Source organism: Acipenser ruthenus, chromosome 27 (genome assembly GCF_902713425.1).
Source record: "Acipenser ruthenus chromosome 27, fAciRut3.2 maternal haplotype, whole genome shotgun sequence".
NCBI lineage: Eukaryota > Metazoa > Chordata > Actinopteri > Acipenseriformes > Acipenseridae > Acipenser > Acipenser ruthenus.
Window position 1 is genome coordinate 762422 of NC_081215.1, and position 16966 is coordinate 779387.

The 16966-nt window shown below is 43.7% G+C and overlaps 1 protein-coding gene across 12 annotated transcripts in view; it reads right to left on the reverse strand.

The window, feature by feature from the left end:
- LOC117963820 (E3 ubiquitin-protein ligase UBR4) overlaps positions 1-16522 on the reverse strand; it is a 48138-nt gene extending 31616 nt beyond the window's left edge. For 9 of the 12 annotated variants that reach the window (XM_059002644.1, XM_059002643.1, XM_059002642.1 and 6 more), the window contains exons 1-39: positions 16348-16522; positions 15132-15229; positions 14775-14878; positions 14407-14536; positions 13654-13793; positions 13189-13291; positions 12924-13065; positions 12666-12790; positions 12400-12524; positions 12218-12277; positions 11667-11857; positions 11207-11306; positions 10986-11123; positions 10776-10893; positions 10452-10639; positions 9894-10050; positions 9602-9687; positions 8820-8989; positions 8114-8396; positions 7853-7991; positions 7622-7701; positions 7226-7354; positions 6834-7016; positions 6574-6693; positions 6252-6481; positions 5865-5983; positions 5507-5604; positions 5243-5400; positions 4469-4681; positions 3938-4039; positions 3487-3587; positions 2819-3206; positions 2554-2617; positions 2068-2259; positions 1471-1541; positions 1199-1346; positions 831-1067; positions 468-638; positions 82-264 (exon numbers count right to left, since the gene is read on the reverse strand). In XM_059002644.1, the coding sequence (XP_058858627.1) occupies positions 82-264; positions 468-638; positions 831-1067; positions 1199-1346; positions 1471-1541; positions 2068-2259; positions 2554-2617; positions 2819-3206; positions 3487-3587; positions 3938-4039; positions 4469-4681; positions 5243-5400; positions 5507-5604; positions 5865-5983; positions 6252-6481; positions 6574-6693; positions 6834-7016; positions 7226-7354; positions 7622-7701; positions 7853-7991; positions 8114-8396; positions 8820-8989; positions 9602-9687; positions 9894-10050; positions 10452-10639; positions 10776-10893; positions 10986-11123; positions 11207-11306; positions 11667-11857; positions 12218-12277; positions 12400-12524; positions 12666-12790; positions 12924-13065; positions 13189-13291; positions 13654-13793; positions 14407-14536; positions 14775-14878; positions 15132-15229; positions 16348-16472 (5709 nt within the window). In that variant the 5' untranslated portion in view covers positions 16473-16522. The remainder of the gene's footprint in view (positions 1-81; positions 265-467; positions 639-830; positions 1068-1198; positions 1347-1470; positions 1542-2067; positions 2260-2553; positions 2618-2818; positions 3207-3486; positions 3588-3937; positions 4040-4468; positions 4682-5242; positions 5401-5506; positions 5605-5864; positions 5984-6251; positions 6482-6573; positions 6694-6833; positions 7017-7225; positions 7355-7621; positions 7702-7852; positions 7992-8113; positions 8397-8819; positions 8990-9601; positions 9688-9893; positions 10051-10451; positions 10640-10775; positions 10894-10985; positions 11124-11206; positions 11307-11666; positions 11858-12217; positions 12278-12399; positions 12525-12665; positions 12791-12923; positions 13066-13188; positions 13292-13653; positions 13794-14406; positions 14537-14774; positions 14879-15131; positions 15230-16347) is intronic. The other 3 variants (XM_059002646.1, XM_059002645.1, XM_059002637.1) reach the window with 1 other exon arrangement.
- Between the last annotated feature and the right edge of the window lie 444 nt (positions 16523-16966).

The window sequence follows — 16966 nt, forward strand, 5'->3', positions numbered from 1 at the left end:
AATGATCTATTTTATGCCTGTTCTTTGAACTACTTAACATTCATACATTAAAAGAAACCAGCAACAGCCGCTAATCAGTACCTTTCCTTTCTCGTGACTGACGGCCAGGTGCTGTCGGCGCCCGTGCGGAGAGGACAGGACACACATGGCGACGCGGCGCAGCATGTGGGCACTGATCAGCTGACGGATGGTCTGCCCCTGATCCCCGCTGTAATTCATCCTCACATTCTCAAAGGCACCTTCCTGGGAGCCCAGAGTGGGGACCTGCAAACACAGATTCGACAAAGTCGGTTTTGAGCTTGCACCCCGGCGTTCCAACATTGGACAACGGAAGAAGCAAAGTGGACAGAACCGGTTATGAGATTTATTGAATACTCGCTCGACTACTTTTAAAAATCAAAATCACCATTGCAGCACTATAACAACAGTAGTGGTGTTAAAGAGCATCCCCTCCCTGTGCTGCCTACCATGAGCTGGTCAGTCATCTCCACGTTCTTGTCCGTGGTGTGCAGTTCGTTCAGAGCGTGTTGGGCTCGGCTGCTGCTCCCCACTGAAGACGACTGCTGGAAGTTGGTCTGGATTGCTTCCATGAGGAAGTTCAGCATCTCTAGCACCAGGGGGGCAGTGAAGGAGCCAGCCTAGGGGGTGGCAGAGGAGAGAGAGAGAGAAAAACATTAGGAAAGGTGCACAGAAAAAAATGACTTAAGAACTGCAATGCTGAAGTGTAACTAAAATCAAGTCCAGAAGCGGGTCACTGAAACGCCTCCTGCTCTGGTCTCGATTGGCTCATAAGCACCAACATTGTCATGCTGTAATAAAGCAGCACTAACCACTTGTCCCTGGAGCTCCTCCCTGCAGCCCTCGATGTTCTTGCACAGGCTGCTCTTCTTGAGTTTCTCGTCGTCCCCACCCTTCCCGTCACAGATGGTGACCTTGGTCTTGTCTGCAGACGAGGAGGAGTTTTGGTGCCGGATGGCGCTCTCGAGCATGCGAGGCTCGCTCTGGAAAGCCGACGTCTCCTTAATGGTGGAGCTCATTCCACTGCTGGGGCTCCGCTTCACCAGCGCCTGGGAAAGGGCACGATAAACGGGATGCGTGAATGCGTTGTTTAGCATGAGCGATACGAGACGGTTTGCCGTGCTGAATGAAGCCTTACAGCTGAAGGCACCACTGTGTCGTTCTAGCAATTTCCACTCACCTGGCAGCTTCCATCTTCCTTTGCCCCACAGTCACAGAAGAAAGAGCCGTATTTAGCGTAGGAGATTTCATGGTCTTTGTGGCAGACCTTGGCGCACACAGTGCAAACTCCGACCCCATCCACCATCTTACATGTGTGGCAGTGGTACCTGCAGAAACAGTGCTGAAGTTATGCAACAGGGTGGGGAGAGGAATTTATAGAAAAAGCACACCTTAAAATGAATGGGTTACTATTACTAAATACTGGCATGGACTTAAATATGCTTCTCTTACCAGTGCTGGTTCATGAACTCTTTCTGGGTGATTGTGAAGGTGCACAGTTTATTACACAGCGAGTCTTCATCCTAGGAAATTCAAATGGAAAGGAAATGATGTACTTGATGTAAGTTCACTTACAATTAATGAACTGTTAGTTATTTAAGGATTTCAATTGGCAAAGAAAAAACAAAACCAGATGTTAGCAGTTGCATCTCGTAACAAATGCTTTTCAAATGGATTTCACCCACACAATCAGAGGTCAGAACTATGATGCCACACACCAAAAGAAAACAAAAGTTTTATCACAATTAGAGGAACAGTTCAAGATACAACTAAGAAACAGAAACTGACAAAAAAAAGTTGACCAACATTCACTGTACATACAAAAAAATACCAGGGATGGAAATAAAACTCCCACTGCATAGCAGTTTGATCCATTCCTGGTTTAACTATGAGTTTAATAAAACACCTGATTGTTACCTATACGCTGGGTCTAACCAAGCTCGTAGTAAAACCTGGAATGGGTGCAAGTGCTATGCAATAGGTGTTATTTCCAGATTCTGATAATCTCATAGAGACTGCGGTGACTAGATGATGTAGGGAAGAACCCACCGAATCCTCAGCTTGGGAGTCCTCCTCCTCGACTGCCAGGTCCTCCACCCAATCAGAATCCACCTCGATGGCCCTCTCCTCCCCATCAACCAACAGGTGAGAGGAGCCCTGGCCAATGCTCTGTCGGAGGGCGTTCATCACATCAGCCAGGTAGGAGATGAGGTGGCAGGTGCACTCCAGCATGCTGGCATGCTGCAAAGGGAAAGAGAAAGAGGAATGTTCAGCCCATCCAGGAAACCTTTTTGCCAAACACTCGTGATAGAACTCGATATCATTTTTTTAATGATTTATCCAAAGCTTCAAATTACCGGTATGCCAAACAGAGCTAAATCAACCCAAATATTTTGTGTCTCAAACATTCAAGTTGTCATGTGTTCAAAACTTTTAAAACATGGTATTTCAAGAGCAGGAAATACACAATTAAACCGTCTTAAGGCATTAAAAAAATAAAAATAAAATCAATCTATAATCTTGGATTTTGCTTACCTTGCCTTGAGTTACATTGGCACTCACTTTCTCCACCACATTCTTCTGAGTGAGGTACTTTTTACTGGAAGGAAGGAAAAAATATTATTCTTCAAGTAAACCAATGTATACTGGATTTTTCAAGTCGATAAGGCATATGCAAAGTTTTAATATTTATGCAAACCAAAGCATCACAAACTGCCCATATAATACATTTACTCTAGAGTTAGGAACCTGCACTCAACTTGCCTTTATGTCTAGCACATACAAGGACTCCTTCACTTACCACTTTGCCAGCCAGTCCATCGTTGCGTGGTGCAGCTGCAGATGCCCCGCCCCCTGCCCGGCACCTGCCAGTGTCGCCATGACAACCATCAGCTCAGGGAAGCCAGCCCCGTCTCCATTGGACAGCGTCTCGGTCGCCATGGGGATGAGCGTGTTGAGCAGCACGGTGCAGACGCCCTCCCCCACCTGGCTGTTCTCGCGGACGATGTAAGAGGTCAGCGTCTGCAGCAGCTGCCGGTTCTCCTGCACAGTGTCCAGCTGGTCCGAGTCCTTGGGAGGGGAAGCGGTCATCCTGGTTAGCCAGGCCTGCAGGCGGCTGGGCTCGACACAGGCCAGCTGAGCCAGAGAGCCGCACAGATGCAGAAGACTGGGGTTGGGACTCTTCTCAGCTGAAAGACACACAGGGGGATAGTGAGCTAAATGAACATAATTTAGATCATTTATTTAACATCATGTAGTCTACAGGAAACCATAGTAGTAGTACAGTATTTCATGTTGGATTTTGAAATGTCACATTTTTCAATTTGTCAGTTTTCTTTAAGTACATGGGGCTATAAAAACATAGCCTTAATTGTTTTGTGGCCGTTGTACAGAAGAGGGAACCATTCTCTATATGAAAAAGGAACAAACAGCTGACAGGATCTCAAAACTGAACTGAAATGTACTTACTAAGCTGAAAGAGTTTGGTGAAGAATTTCAGGACTCTGTTGCAAAATTTGGCAGAGAGATTCTCATTGGCTGTGGCCATCATGATCTGGACGAGCTCCCCACTGAGAAAGTGAAAAACAATCCAGTCAGAAAACAGAACTCGTGGGACGGCTCACATGACCTGAAGAATGTGTGCCAAGGAATGTCCTTACCAAGTGTCACCACAATTGCATGTGCGAAAAAAAAGTGTGACAGATGAAATTGCAGGCTCAGCTATAATTTCTGGGGATCATAAATCATGGATGGCAATAAGGCTCCCACTGCACAGCCGCTTGATCCATTCCTGGTTTAATAAGAGTTTACTAAGATGCACCTGCACTTGTACCCTATACATTGTGGCTGATCAAGCTTGTAATAAAACCTGGAATGGGGTGAAACTGCTATGCAACTGGCGTCTTGGTCTCAGAGCTACCTGTCAGAGAAGAACTGCTCCATGGCTTTGCGTGCCTGGCTGCTCTCCAACTGCTTCTCCAAATACTGCAGACACTCCTCCAGGACCGACTCATCAAGCCCACTGAAAGAGAAACACAAAGAAGGGAATCAAAGCTGCACATCAGAAATGATTTTGGTTGAAAAAATGAATACAAAAGCTTTTGGCTTTTTAGAAACACAGTTTAGGATTTGCAGATGCCACAGGGTTTACAAGCACAATACCGCATAATGGCCCTGCCTTAATATTCTTACAGTGATATGACACCATTCAAAAAAAAAGATGCTGTATTTCCTAAGACTACCATGAATCTGCTGCAGCCAGCCAGAAAGGGATTTCTTTAGGGACCAGCTGCACGTGGATGATCTCTATGACTGTTCCCCCTCCTCTCTGGGTTAGAATGCTCCGCTTGCCGTCTTCCAACACCTCCATGTTAATTGAAGGTGCGTGCGCCGCAGTCAAACTATCCTATTAAGGGATGTTGAAGTTTGGTGTTGTGCTGCAGCAGGTTACCTGTTTGGGTCGGAGTGGCTGGCTATGATGTTGTAGCAGCCGGTGATGAGCTTCTCATAGACTCGTGCCAGGAACTCGTCAGACTCTGAGGGGCCCAGGATCCTCTCCAGGGAGGTGCTGCTGATCTCTGCCAGGCTCTCCGTGCTGCTCTCCAACAGCAGGGGCAGCAGAGTCCGGATCACCTGCGGAGGATTCAGCTCATCCGGACACCATCTAGGAGGGGAAGTAAGTGTTAAAAACATACAAGGAACAGGGGCTCATCTAACTGCAAAACACTCAACAGCAGTGCATGCAGCAATATTAAAAAGACACTTGCACAGGGTGACAAACATTCAGTGCCTTCAACTGAAGGAATTGAGAAAGACTTGCAGTCAAAAAAAAATCTACAGATGTGCAAAAAAAAAAAGAAAGCTTTAAAATCACAATTAACTTCTTTCTTAATGCTTTTTTGTTTTGTTTTTTAAATACAGGACACACAAATGTAACTTAAATGTAACTGTCATGACTGGAGTTTTCCAGATGACAAGTGAATCCATTGTGGTTTCTTTTTTATTGGTCAAATCTGAATGTTTCTCCTCGCCCAACATTACAAGCACAATGTTTGCCTTAAATTCTGAAGAAACAATACAGCCTAAAACTACCGTAGCAAGCTTCATAAGCTCCTTAGAAGGATAGGTTATAAGATCGAACTGTTCACTGCAGTTACAAAATAGCATCTAAAAATGAGTGAATAAAGTTCACCATACTAACTGGTGTGAATTATACTGAACTTACACTATCAAGTCTCCAGTGAGTCGCACCAGGGACAGAAGGATGTGTTTCAAGGAAGATGCCAGTGGCATGCTCTGGCTGCTCAGAGTACCAAGATGGGCCGCTTGGATGGCGCTGATGTAGCTCTCAGATGGGATTGTGTCGTTTGCAAAGGCATTTCGCTGGAGGAATAGGAGATAAAAATCGAAATCAGAAATAAAGTCACCATTACGCGCACAGGAAACGTGAAATGTACTCAATTTATTCAACTCGCTGCGGTCAACCTACCCAGGAACCGATGTTGGGAAACTCGTTGGTGTGGATGTTGTTCCACGAGTCGCACAGTGTCTGCACGGCTGAGGGAAGGTTCTGCACCACCGTCTGACCTGGATGTATTTGAAAAAAAAAAAAAGGGTCAATCAGATTTGATCAGTTTTTTTTTTTTTTTAACCCTGCAACATAAAATAGGGACCATTTCTTCCTTGTTCATTTCATACATCTGGGAATGCAATTGAACACCGACATAGCAACTGGAATAGCCTCATGGAAACTGAACAGATTATCGACTTGTATTTATTTATTAATCCTGCACGACAATCTGGTTATTTGCCTTACACAAAGATCCAGGGCAGTGATTTGATTTTACCCAGCGTGTTTGATTTGCAGCGTGTTGACCCAATAGAGAGCACAGCAGCATATCCCAGCAGTTTCTCTGCTGTGGGTTTGTTCTCCCCTTCCTCTGGTAGACTCATCAACAAATACGACCTGCGAGAGACATTTCATTCAAAAAAGAGTCATCGCAGGTCTTCAGTATCACAGTTCAATATCAAAACGAGTACAGCTTACATTTTTAATAGTTACTTCGGGTTCAAATCAAACAGATCAAGGTGAACCCAACAGAACATTGGATGGGTTATTATATTATCCCCAAATACAAGATAATACAAACCAGTTTTTTTTTTTTTTCTTTAAAATTAGGAAAACCATAAACCATAATCTCAAACCCCCTGTATACTAGGAGAGAGGGGCTGACCTGGTGAAAGCAGTGTAGGTGTTAATGAGCTGCAGGGTGGCTGGCAGCAGGTTCTTGGTTATCTCTGAAGACTTGTGTGGGTCCGTTTCTGCAGCTGCCTTTGAGAAGTGCTCGTCCAGGGATACCTGCACCTTTGAGATGACTGCGTCCAGCGTGTACACCGTCTGCAGGTTGGGTATGTGGTGCAGAGGCAGGATGGCGTTCGGATCGATGCAGCAGAAAGACGAGATCTGAAGAGGAACAATAAAAGGCCAAATCAGGTGAGCCAGTGTCTGACTTTTGACGTTGCGCTGGACTAACATGACCTTCGGAGCACCCTTGCCTGTCTAGCGATGTACTCTTCTGCGAGGTCCACGTCGTATTTCACGGCACTGCACTTGGTAGCCAGTTCTATTAGAGAATCTGCATGTTCCTCCTTCATTCCCTGTTTCACCAGGTGCTCCTAGATTTCAGGATCGAAAGACATACAAAAGGCAGCATGGTCAGTAACATACAATACATTAGGAGGTGTCAGAAATGGGAACAGATCCCTCCTGTTTTTCTTAGTATAAATAAAACGTTCTCCTCTTTCTTCATCCTTACCTTTATCCAGCTGACGTAGGTGCTCACTCGGAGCCTGGAAGACCAGCGCAGGGTGTGCAGAATGTCGCTCTCACTCCGCTCCGTCGTGATCATTGCCAGCTGGTTGATGTAAGCCTTGGACGGTGGCAAGATGCCCAGGATGCGCCACAGAATAAGGAAATAGTACTGGAGAGAGCAGGCCTCCTGAAATAAAAAGAGCCTTTAGTTTGGGCGAGCATGAAGAAAAGCATCATGCCGACTCAAGATAAAACATTGATATTCATATATATATATATATTTTTTAACTTCCTAAGCATAAACTCCAATTGCATGTTAGCAAATCTAGATTTGGATTTTTTTTAGATGGACTGGCTATCGATGTGTGTGTCCCTGTGCACAGTAAAGCTTCCTACCAGAGGTGTAACACTCTTGTTTTCCTCCCTCCTGACGGTATCAAACTGAGATCCAGCAGAAAGCAGGGAGATCAGAGCAGAGTATAGGTCACCGTACTTCATTGAGCCACTAAACAGAACCGGGAAGATCTGAGACAAAAGAAGATGCATCATTCACAATTTCATATACACTGTGTGTACAACTGTACCACATTAAGTTTCCTGTCTATGTATTTTATAATGCATTTTTTAAAAGTTTTGGCAGGACAACCTCTGTCACACATATAATCTATAATGTATTATTCCAAAGAATAAAAACCAAACTGTGTTCACTTGTTAACACAACAGGCAGTGCTCTCCCTTGGGCACACTTTCCAGAAAAGGTTATTAGGTGAAGTTTAAAAGCACAGAAGGTACCTTGCTGTCCAGTCGGCTCATGTCATCCTCCGATGCCTCTGGGGAGAGGACGCAGTAAAATTTTGGCTGCGGGGTGGAGTCTGTGAAAACAGAGAGACACCAGTAAGCATCGGTTTTTAAATTTGGAAACTGTTCAATTTAAGTAGGTCTTATGGAAAGAGAACGATTCAGGAATCGCCTAGCATGCATCTAATAGATAAATTTGAGTAAGAAGCATGAAGTGGAACTTACTCCTACCTGTCGAGCAGTGCTTTGTCCAGTTCTCTTCCACCTCTTTGAATCCATAGTAGAGTGGAGCCACACTGTGCCTGCCCCCCTCTTGGCTAGAGCCTGCTCCCGCTATGGGGGGAGTCAGGAGGTTATACTGAACCTGCAGATTCAAGCACAAACAGTTAGCCACTGAATAACAGTTTGGCATACAAATAGCTTGTCTATAGCCAATTAGTAACCAGTCACATTTCTTAAAAGAAATCAACAGTGCTGGATTGCTACCTGCTCGAACAGGTACATGGGGACTTTGGAGAACTGATGCAGCAGGTAGTCAAACACCAGCAGCAGCCTTGCCAGATTCAGAGGCACAGTCTGGAGCTGGGAGTCGGCATGGGCAGCCACTTCGGAGATGGCCTGTGTGCACAGCGTGATCGCAGTCCTGCGGCCCTTCTCCGAGAAGTTGTGAAAAATAAGTAGCAGCAGTTGGAGGTGTTCCACGTTAAGATCCTCCGAGTCACTGGGAACGTTCCCCTGCAGGGCGTGCTGCTTCAACGTCCCTATGAACCTAGACACAACAGAAACCCCCCCAAAAAATCAGGTTCAGATCACGGTCCCCTTATTATCTATCTGTCCCAGATAGATTATTGGAATTTCCAGTTTGTAGAATGCTTATGAATGTGTCAGCTTTGACCACAATAACCCAAGGACTTCAGGTTTTCTTTTTTTTTGCCCAAAATGTACGGCCTACACTTTATCCAATAATCCTCTCTGTTTAATCCCTAGTAACACTAAAATGTTCTATTTACAATTTACCGCCATTGGGGTGTTTCACAGCTATGGATGAAATATCTATTTCATTTCTCGATTGAAGATATTACCTACTACCTTCTTAGAAAACAACAGCGCAATGTTAAACATGCGTAGCAGGAACTAAGATCCCCAAGAGTAAAGAAACCTGGCAATGACAACAGATTGGGATCCAGCTTACCTCTCCCAGACCTTCATGCACTCTGCTACATCAGGGTCCCCCTGGGCACCGGCTTTGTGCTGCCAGATCAGCAGCAGCCTGGAGAGCACAGAGAGACTCTGGGGGTGGATATACAGCGGCCACGGGCCTTCTGAGAACGGAGCAACTCCCAGCTGCTGCAGCAAGGTGTTCTGCAATGGAAGACAGGGGGCTGGTCAAAGAGTTCTGAGAACAGTACACAGGGATCAAAATAAGACTCCTATTGCAAAGCAGTTTCACCCATGCCAGATTTTAATACAAGCTTGATTAGCTACAGTGTATAGGTAACAAGCTCAGGTGAGTCTTATTCATCATAGTAAAACCAGGAATGGATCAAACTGCTATGCAATGGGAATCTTATTTCAATCTCTGTGAACACTGCTTTGATTTTTTTTACTTTTTATTTATTTATTTATTTATTTACTATTCTCATCCAAGCGTTTATCATAGATTGTTATAGACCTTACAGACTGCATTTGGGTACAATCTGAAACTGCTGATTTTATACAATTTAACCTGAAAGATTAATGTGGTCTGAGATTCAGTTTTAGTTGAGTCTATTCACTTTGTTCCCACAGTGCCAGCACAGGTACATCTCAAGCAGACCACACCCAACAATAAACAATACAACAATTATACATCCAAGCAATAAAAACACACACACACACACACACACACACACACACACACACACACACACAATACCGGTTATCATATTTTAAACATTATGCTGTTTTTCTGATTACTACAAACACAGATCTCACCTGTAACGTTGGGGAAGGCAGGTCGGATGTTACCAAGGAGTGGTTGAAATGATAGAGAGCTGCTGCAAATTCTTCATCCGATGAACCTGAAATTACATAAAACAGGATTAGGATTGTTTAATGCCACCATTTCAAATCAGCAATCAGCATTGTCCCAGTAATACTGAATCAAACAGAGAGCTTTCCCTCTTTATATGCATGTGTTTATTTTTCCTCCAATCCCAGGTAGACGGTTTATATTTTTTCCACATGTCTGAAACAGGGCAGTTTATTTCCTCTGTGCTCCACTCACCCTTCACATCCTTGTCCACGTCCTTGATGATGCTGGCTAGGGTTGCCATGTGCTGCTCACTCAGAGACACGCTCAGGTAGTTACGGATGAAGTTGTTCCTGGATTTCAGCATGTTTGTGGTGATGAAGTTCAAGATGCTGGAAGCCAGGCTTAAAAACTGAGAGAAAGACAAAAACAAATCCTGTGAAGAGGCATCCTCTTGAAAAGGGAAGTCAAAGGGAACTCACTGAGAACTAATAACTAAAGGGAAGTAACTCCTTCCCAAAGACATTTGCATTGCCTAACTGCATTACTGATGGGGATTACACAGTACTGACATTCTAATACATTTTATTTAAAAAACATGCCAGAACAGACAAAACATGTTTTAATTGTCAAGACTGGGGATTTAAAATCAATTTTTGTGCAAAACTGGAGAAGGGGCTATAACAGCATACAGGTTTAATACCACCATGCAATCGTAAGGTCTGAAATTACATTGAGGAGGCTACAGCAAGAACGTGACCAGAGCACATTGTTTACCGCTGTAGTTAACACAAGGAAACTCTCCGCCCTTACCAGTTCTGGGTCCTTGCGGCTGGCCAGTATGTTGCCGTTCTCCCCGGCAGCCTGCTTGCTGGGGCTCTTCAGTCTCGGGGAGGTCTCCAAGGGGGGTGGGGGCGGGGGAGGGGGAGGGGCAACCTTCTCTTTGCTGGGAGAGATGGTCTCCTCGAACCACAAGCCGAGAATAGGCTCGCTGTCATCATCTGGAACAAAACAGGATTACAAGGAGTTCTTATTCTGGTTAACAAAAAAAAATGCTTATTTTGGACACACTATCAAAGCTTGAAATCTCTAGCAGTGTCTGAGCTCAGATGGTTCAATATACAGCAAGCACTATACCTTGGCTACTGTCTTCTTCAGTGCTGCTGAAATCATCCTCGTAGTACGTGTTGGAGTCTGTAGAGGCACTGGCATCGCTGCTCACCGAACCCTTTCTCTGTCGCTGGAGAACACAAGCCTGGACGATACAAATAAACAAGCTCAAGTAAGAATCAAGCGTGCCATTACCCGAGGAGAACACATGCAACAGACAGGGATATGCTGCTTTACCTTCCTGTACGATGTGGAGAGCAGAGTGAACAGCAGGTTTGTGAGAGGGACAGAATCAATGAGTCTCTGAACCCTCTGGATGGATGTGCTCTGGGCCATGATACTCAGCTCTGCTGGGGGTCCATCGCTCTCCCAGCCCTGTAAAGAGAGAGCGTTTCAGCATTCAGTTTCCAGAGAACCCGCAATGAAAATGAAAAGCTGTCGAGTAACTTGGCACTCACCCGGTGCATCGCTTCCACCTGCAAGTCTTGGAAGAGCGAGGTGAGCAGCTTAATGGAATGGTTTGCCAGGACTACAGAGAGAACTCCAAAACCTTGATGTCTGCATAAAACCAATCAAAAAAACAATTAGAAAATTGAAATGGTATATAAAACACACCTCAATATCAGGCTCGAAGGTTGCAATATTAACCAAATAAATAAGAAACCTGGCATCGCAGTGTATTTACTTATGATGAGATTTAATATATATATATTTTTTTTGTAAGGATTAAACACTGCCTTGCAGTGGAGAGATCCGAATTCAAAGCCTGTCGAAGACGTTATTGTCACATCACACTGCTACAAGCTGGCTGTTTAAGTAGGATAGCTTTGGCACACCCATGCATATGCAATATAAAATCGAGAGCAACAAGGCGATTGCTCCCGTTTGTTGAAGTGTTTAGAAGCTGGTGTTGCGCACCCTTTCCCAGGTCCCAGTTTGGGTGACCCTGCTCCTTCCTTGCTTCGGGCTGCGATGTCTCTGACTCGGAGAGCAGCGAGAGGATCCTTGTCCTTTCCCTTGTCAGCCAGGGCGGTGGGGCTGAGGTTCAGGATCAGGTACAGGCTGTTCAATAAGCACCACGCTCCCAGCAGTTGGAAGTTCTGATAATGCTGCAAACAGGAGAGGGGAGAATCACACTTACTGATTTTTCTTGTAATTTGTACCCATTTTGGACTTTGCAGCGCAGCCATCAAAGTCTACTACATCATGACCAGAACAGAAGATGTGCATAGAAATGCTATTCACTTTTTTTTTTTTTTTAAACTAGAAAAATCTCTTGTATGTCAGCAGTACCTAAAAGATCCATACAATCAGTATTAGCTGCTTAATCACTGTATAGTTTCAAATGAACCAACATTAAACTTGCAAGAATCAAATCGTTTCATTTTAGACATTCCATGGCGAGTTTATTTCCTCCACTGCAGTCAAAAGTAAACAAATAAAATTAAAAAGTCTTAAAGGAAACCTACCTCACCCCCTGCTCTGCGAGAGTTACTGATTGCCTGTCCAATCATGTCATAAATTTCCAGCTGTTGGAAACAAAAAAAAACCCATATTAAAATCAATCAGCAACTATTATTAAAATAAAACACCCCAGCTTTATAAATAGTAAACACAGAATTCCTTTGCAATTCTCAATGGGTTTACTTACACATTTCTGCACTATTGTGGCTGCATCATTCTCATAGTCTTCCTCCTTGGAGCCAGTGGATCCTGCGCGCAGCTGCACGCCGCTCCCCACGTGCAAAATGGCCATACAGGCAGCAACACTCACACCTGGGAAGGAAGAGGCATGCCATTAATACCCATCTCACCACCAATACCCTTCACACAGCTTATACAGGACGCAAGTGTGCGTTCTAATTCGATTCTCCTGATGTGTGTAGCAATGCAGTAAAGTTTAAAACACAACCAAACCTGCGTAGAGACAGCTGAGTGCAAGGACTGTCACGTCCAATAATCTCTCTGGGGTCAACGGCTCAAGAACAGGGAGAGAGAGTGTGTCCAATGCCATTGTTACATCGATTACCAAGGAATGGAATCTATGGGGGGGAAACAACAACTGTTAGTAAAAAACGAACAAATTGCAAGAGGCAGGTCAGGCGACAGACAAATTCAGCAGCTTTGTCCTGGGGTACTTAGCCCTGACCTCATAACACGCATACTGTAACTTACCCATTGCGAACTGCAGTTGCATCCGACACTGTTGCTGGCATAATGAAGAAGGAATTAGCAGACACGGCGTCCTGGAATCTGTTTATGTAGCGCAGGAAGTAGGGGAGATTCAGACACACACGGAGCAGCTTCTCCGAGCCTCCTAGAGAAACAAACGAACACACATTAAAACACAGTGTTGACTGGCACGTCAGTATTCCTCAAAGTCGGGTCTCACCCCATTAACAGTATTACTGGATTTCTTTCACAGGACCAGAACACTCACCCAGCTCTTGTAAACTTGCCACATTCTGTGAAATAAAGGCATTCTTCATTTTAGCCTGAGTGGCCTGGTCTACAGACGGCTGGTCATCACTTTCACCTTCCACCTGGACAAGGCAGATCAGAGGGAATCAATACAAGATGTTCCTGACAAGAGGCAATATTTCTAATGAAACAGGATAAATGGCTCCAAAAAAAACACAATGATCAGGGTTGGGGTCGATTCCTGTTTTTCAATTGCTTTCATTTGAAGCCAATTTAATTGACTAACAGTTAGTTTAATTGTCACAGCAAGAAGCTCTTTTTTAACAGAATACTGCTAAATACAGTTTTGATCAATGCTGTGTTGGAATTGATTAAGAGAGAATGGGAATTGGAACTGGGAATTGATTTTAAAAAGAAATTGGAATTGAAAAGCAGGAATTGACCCCAACCCTGAGAATGATGAGGGTAATGCTGAAGCGCTAACCTGAGTCTGTGTTGAGGGGGCAGAAAGCATGTTCACGTCAGGGTTAAAGACCGAAGTTAGTTGATTGAAGAAGTTCATCTGCACTTCCTTCTGTCTCATTTCAGGGTTGACCGGGGAGGGCAGTTCCTTCTGGTCCTCCACTGAGAGACAGTCAATCAGCAGCTCATACAACAAATCTTAAAGCATTCTGGGAGCAGACGTCTCACTGTTTGCAACTGCGGCATTGCTACCAAAGCTCTCAACTAGGCAGCCAACCGAGCTTTTTGAGCTTCCACCTCTTGAAACTTTTCCCCCCATCCCAAAGCTGAGCTTATACTTTCTCAGCCAGAACTGTGCCAAGCATAATTCTGATGTCTGAAGCTGTTTAAGGAAAATGAAGCATACACACCATCAGCATGCAAAGTGATGCATGCATCAGGGCACACAGTAAGAAAAACACTGGCTCTGGTCTCTGCCTTGACCTGTGCGCCTTCTGCATGCCACATCAATTCAATTGTGACAGTTCAGGTTCATTCTGGTACTCAAATCAGCACAGGGAAGCAAAAAAATTTTTTCTATATGCACCGTTATGTCTCCACATCAAAAGCATGCAAAAATAAACACACACAAGTTAATCCCGACCAGCAGTGCAGAAGAAGTATTTACCAACTTCTTAGGCTAGACAAACATTTTCTTTTCAATCTGTTTTCCATGTATTTAGCACACAACATCACCCGGTACTGAACAAAGCCCTGGTGTATTTAGATGCATTACCGTCTGAGAGCGTCTGGACTGTCTGAGGCAGTTTGGCAGATTTCATCATCGCAGTGAAGGTGATGATCTCTGTTCTGTCCAGTCGGCTGCAGCCAGTACACAGGCCTTTTATTAAAAGGATCAGGTGTTTCTGAGAAAAGGAAAGCAGATGACAGCCAACTGCAAGGATACCAACTGAGTGCTATTCAGTAGTCTGACTTCAAAGTGTCTCGGATCCACAAGCACCTCAGTAACAGAGGAGTTATTAGATCTTTCAAAATATACAGCTTGTTATTTAATCAGAGCATGTTGTTCATCTTATTATTAGACTTGGCACAGCCAGTCAGATTATTAAGTGCCAGAGACAGCGCTGAATATATTCTGCTCACCTGCGACACAGCACATGCTTCATCTGGATTCTCCAGTCGCAGCAGAGAGAACTCAATCAAAACTTTACAGGCTGCTGTCACAGACAGCAACTGATTTCTGGGGACTGGAAATAAGAACATTTGTACACGTTCATTTTCTAAGCAGCTGAAAAAGAAACTGACAAAAAAGTTGGCCCAGTGCACAGCTCAGGTTTAGGAGCCATGTTTAAATAGAGCAGATGCTTTGCGATGCTAAAATCAGGGCACAATTAACATTTAAACATTAGTGTTTCATGCTGTACACCAGATTGTGTAATGTATACATCTTGAAACCCCCTCTTCTCAGCTCTATTTCAATCACAACACAAAACTACTTACTCTGTCCACACACTGTGGTGATGTAATGTGCAGAGAGGGCCACAAACGAGGAGTAAAATGGCTCATACTGTTTGTCATGGTGCAAAATCTGAGATTCACTGAAAATAAAATCAACGAGGAAAGAAATGAGCAAACAAATATATTTTATAAGCAAAACTATTCAATATGTATATATTATTATTATTTGTTTATTTAGCTGACGCTTTATCCAAGGCGACTTACAGAGACTAGGGTGTGTGAACTATGCATCAGCTGCAGAGTGACTTACAACTGAGACGGAGCATAAGGAGGTTTTCTTTAACCACTGGACCACACAGCCTCTATATATTGTTATAATAAGGTTACATACTCTAAAGCATTTGTTGCAATAGAAGCATTACTAAAAACACATAGATATCAAATGCATTTTATAGATCTCTAAATGTATTTTAGATATCTTAATTATTTAGTGGTATCTTTAAATATTTAGAAACACCTCTAAATTTATAATGTGGCAAAACTATAAGTCAGTCAGAGGCGGTTGTTACTGTGGCTGTATAATTTGCACTGCTATAAGAAACCACAAAAGGCTGCTGCCTGCCTGTAGATTTTACACTGGTTCAAGACACTCCTCCTATACTGCCCTAACACATGTTTACCAAGAAACGAAACCTAATCAGCACATACTTTCATAAACACAACAGTGCTTTCACAATGATGTTTGACATAACTTGCTGTTTCAATAAACAACGTCCAACGGCTTTAAAATGTATCTCGGATTTTTTTAATATTAATGTGAATATTGCGTTCTACGATTAATTTAATTTAACAACCCTGATTTGAGAAGAGTCTCTTACACACAATTCATATTTTGCACCTAGGAATGACAACACGAACACAGAAAACATGCATTAAATACCAACAGACACTGACAGTTTCTCAGGAGACCCAGCAAACAAACAGAAGCGTTTTATTTCATTATTATTGTTTTTCCAATTGCACGTTCACTCCGATATTTTTATACTTTAACACCTGCTAAATACAGACCAAAAGAGAACGGTCTGTTTTAGCTGAAGATGACAGCTGTCCCTTTAAGTTTAATCAAACCCCCTCCTCTCTCTGGCCTGATGATAAAGCAGAATCTGTTCGCGTCTACTTAGACAACAACTCTCCGACAAACAGCCGCCCTTTCCTTTCCGTAAAAACCCCACAAACCCGCGACAGGGCCGGCGTTCACCTGTTTATGATGGAGCCGACCAGTTGCGGGAGCTCCTTCGTCTCGAAAGCCGTGTAAGAGGCTGCTAAGAGAGGTCGGACGGCGGCCGTCCACTCAGGTTCCTCATCGCCTCCACTCGACGCCATTTTGGGATTCTGTGTGATGAGCCAATCTCAGCAAGGAAGTGATGTAAACACAGCCGCCGACACCGCAAGGAAGTGACGTCAATTTCAATTCGTCCCGTGAAAAATGTAAAGGGTCTTGCTGATGACGACACATTTTGGTGTCATTGCTTTTCTCTGTTTTACTCGTACAATGTGAAATATTAGTGTCTTACTGCGTTTACTTCCACAGAGACACACAGAAATTTAAGCTGTACAATTCCTGGAAACTTATCACTTCTTACCTTTCAGCATAATTTATGCAGGACAGTATGCACACACAGTGGTAGTTGTAGGAAACATGGAATTTACTAAATAAAATACAGACATACATTAAGGAATGGTGTTAAAAAAAAAATACAAGTTCAGTTCTCAAGTCAAATCTTTATTCCGTGCATTCAGTCCAAAGGGCTGTTTATTAAATCATTACACACACAATCCTGATCTCACTGCAAATTAAAAACAGGCATTTCTTTCAC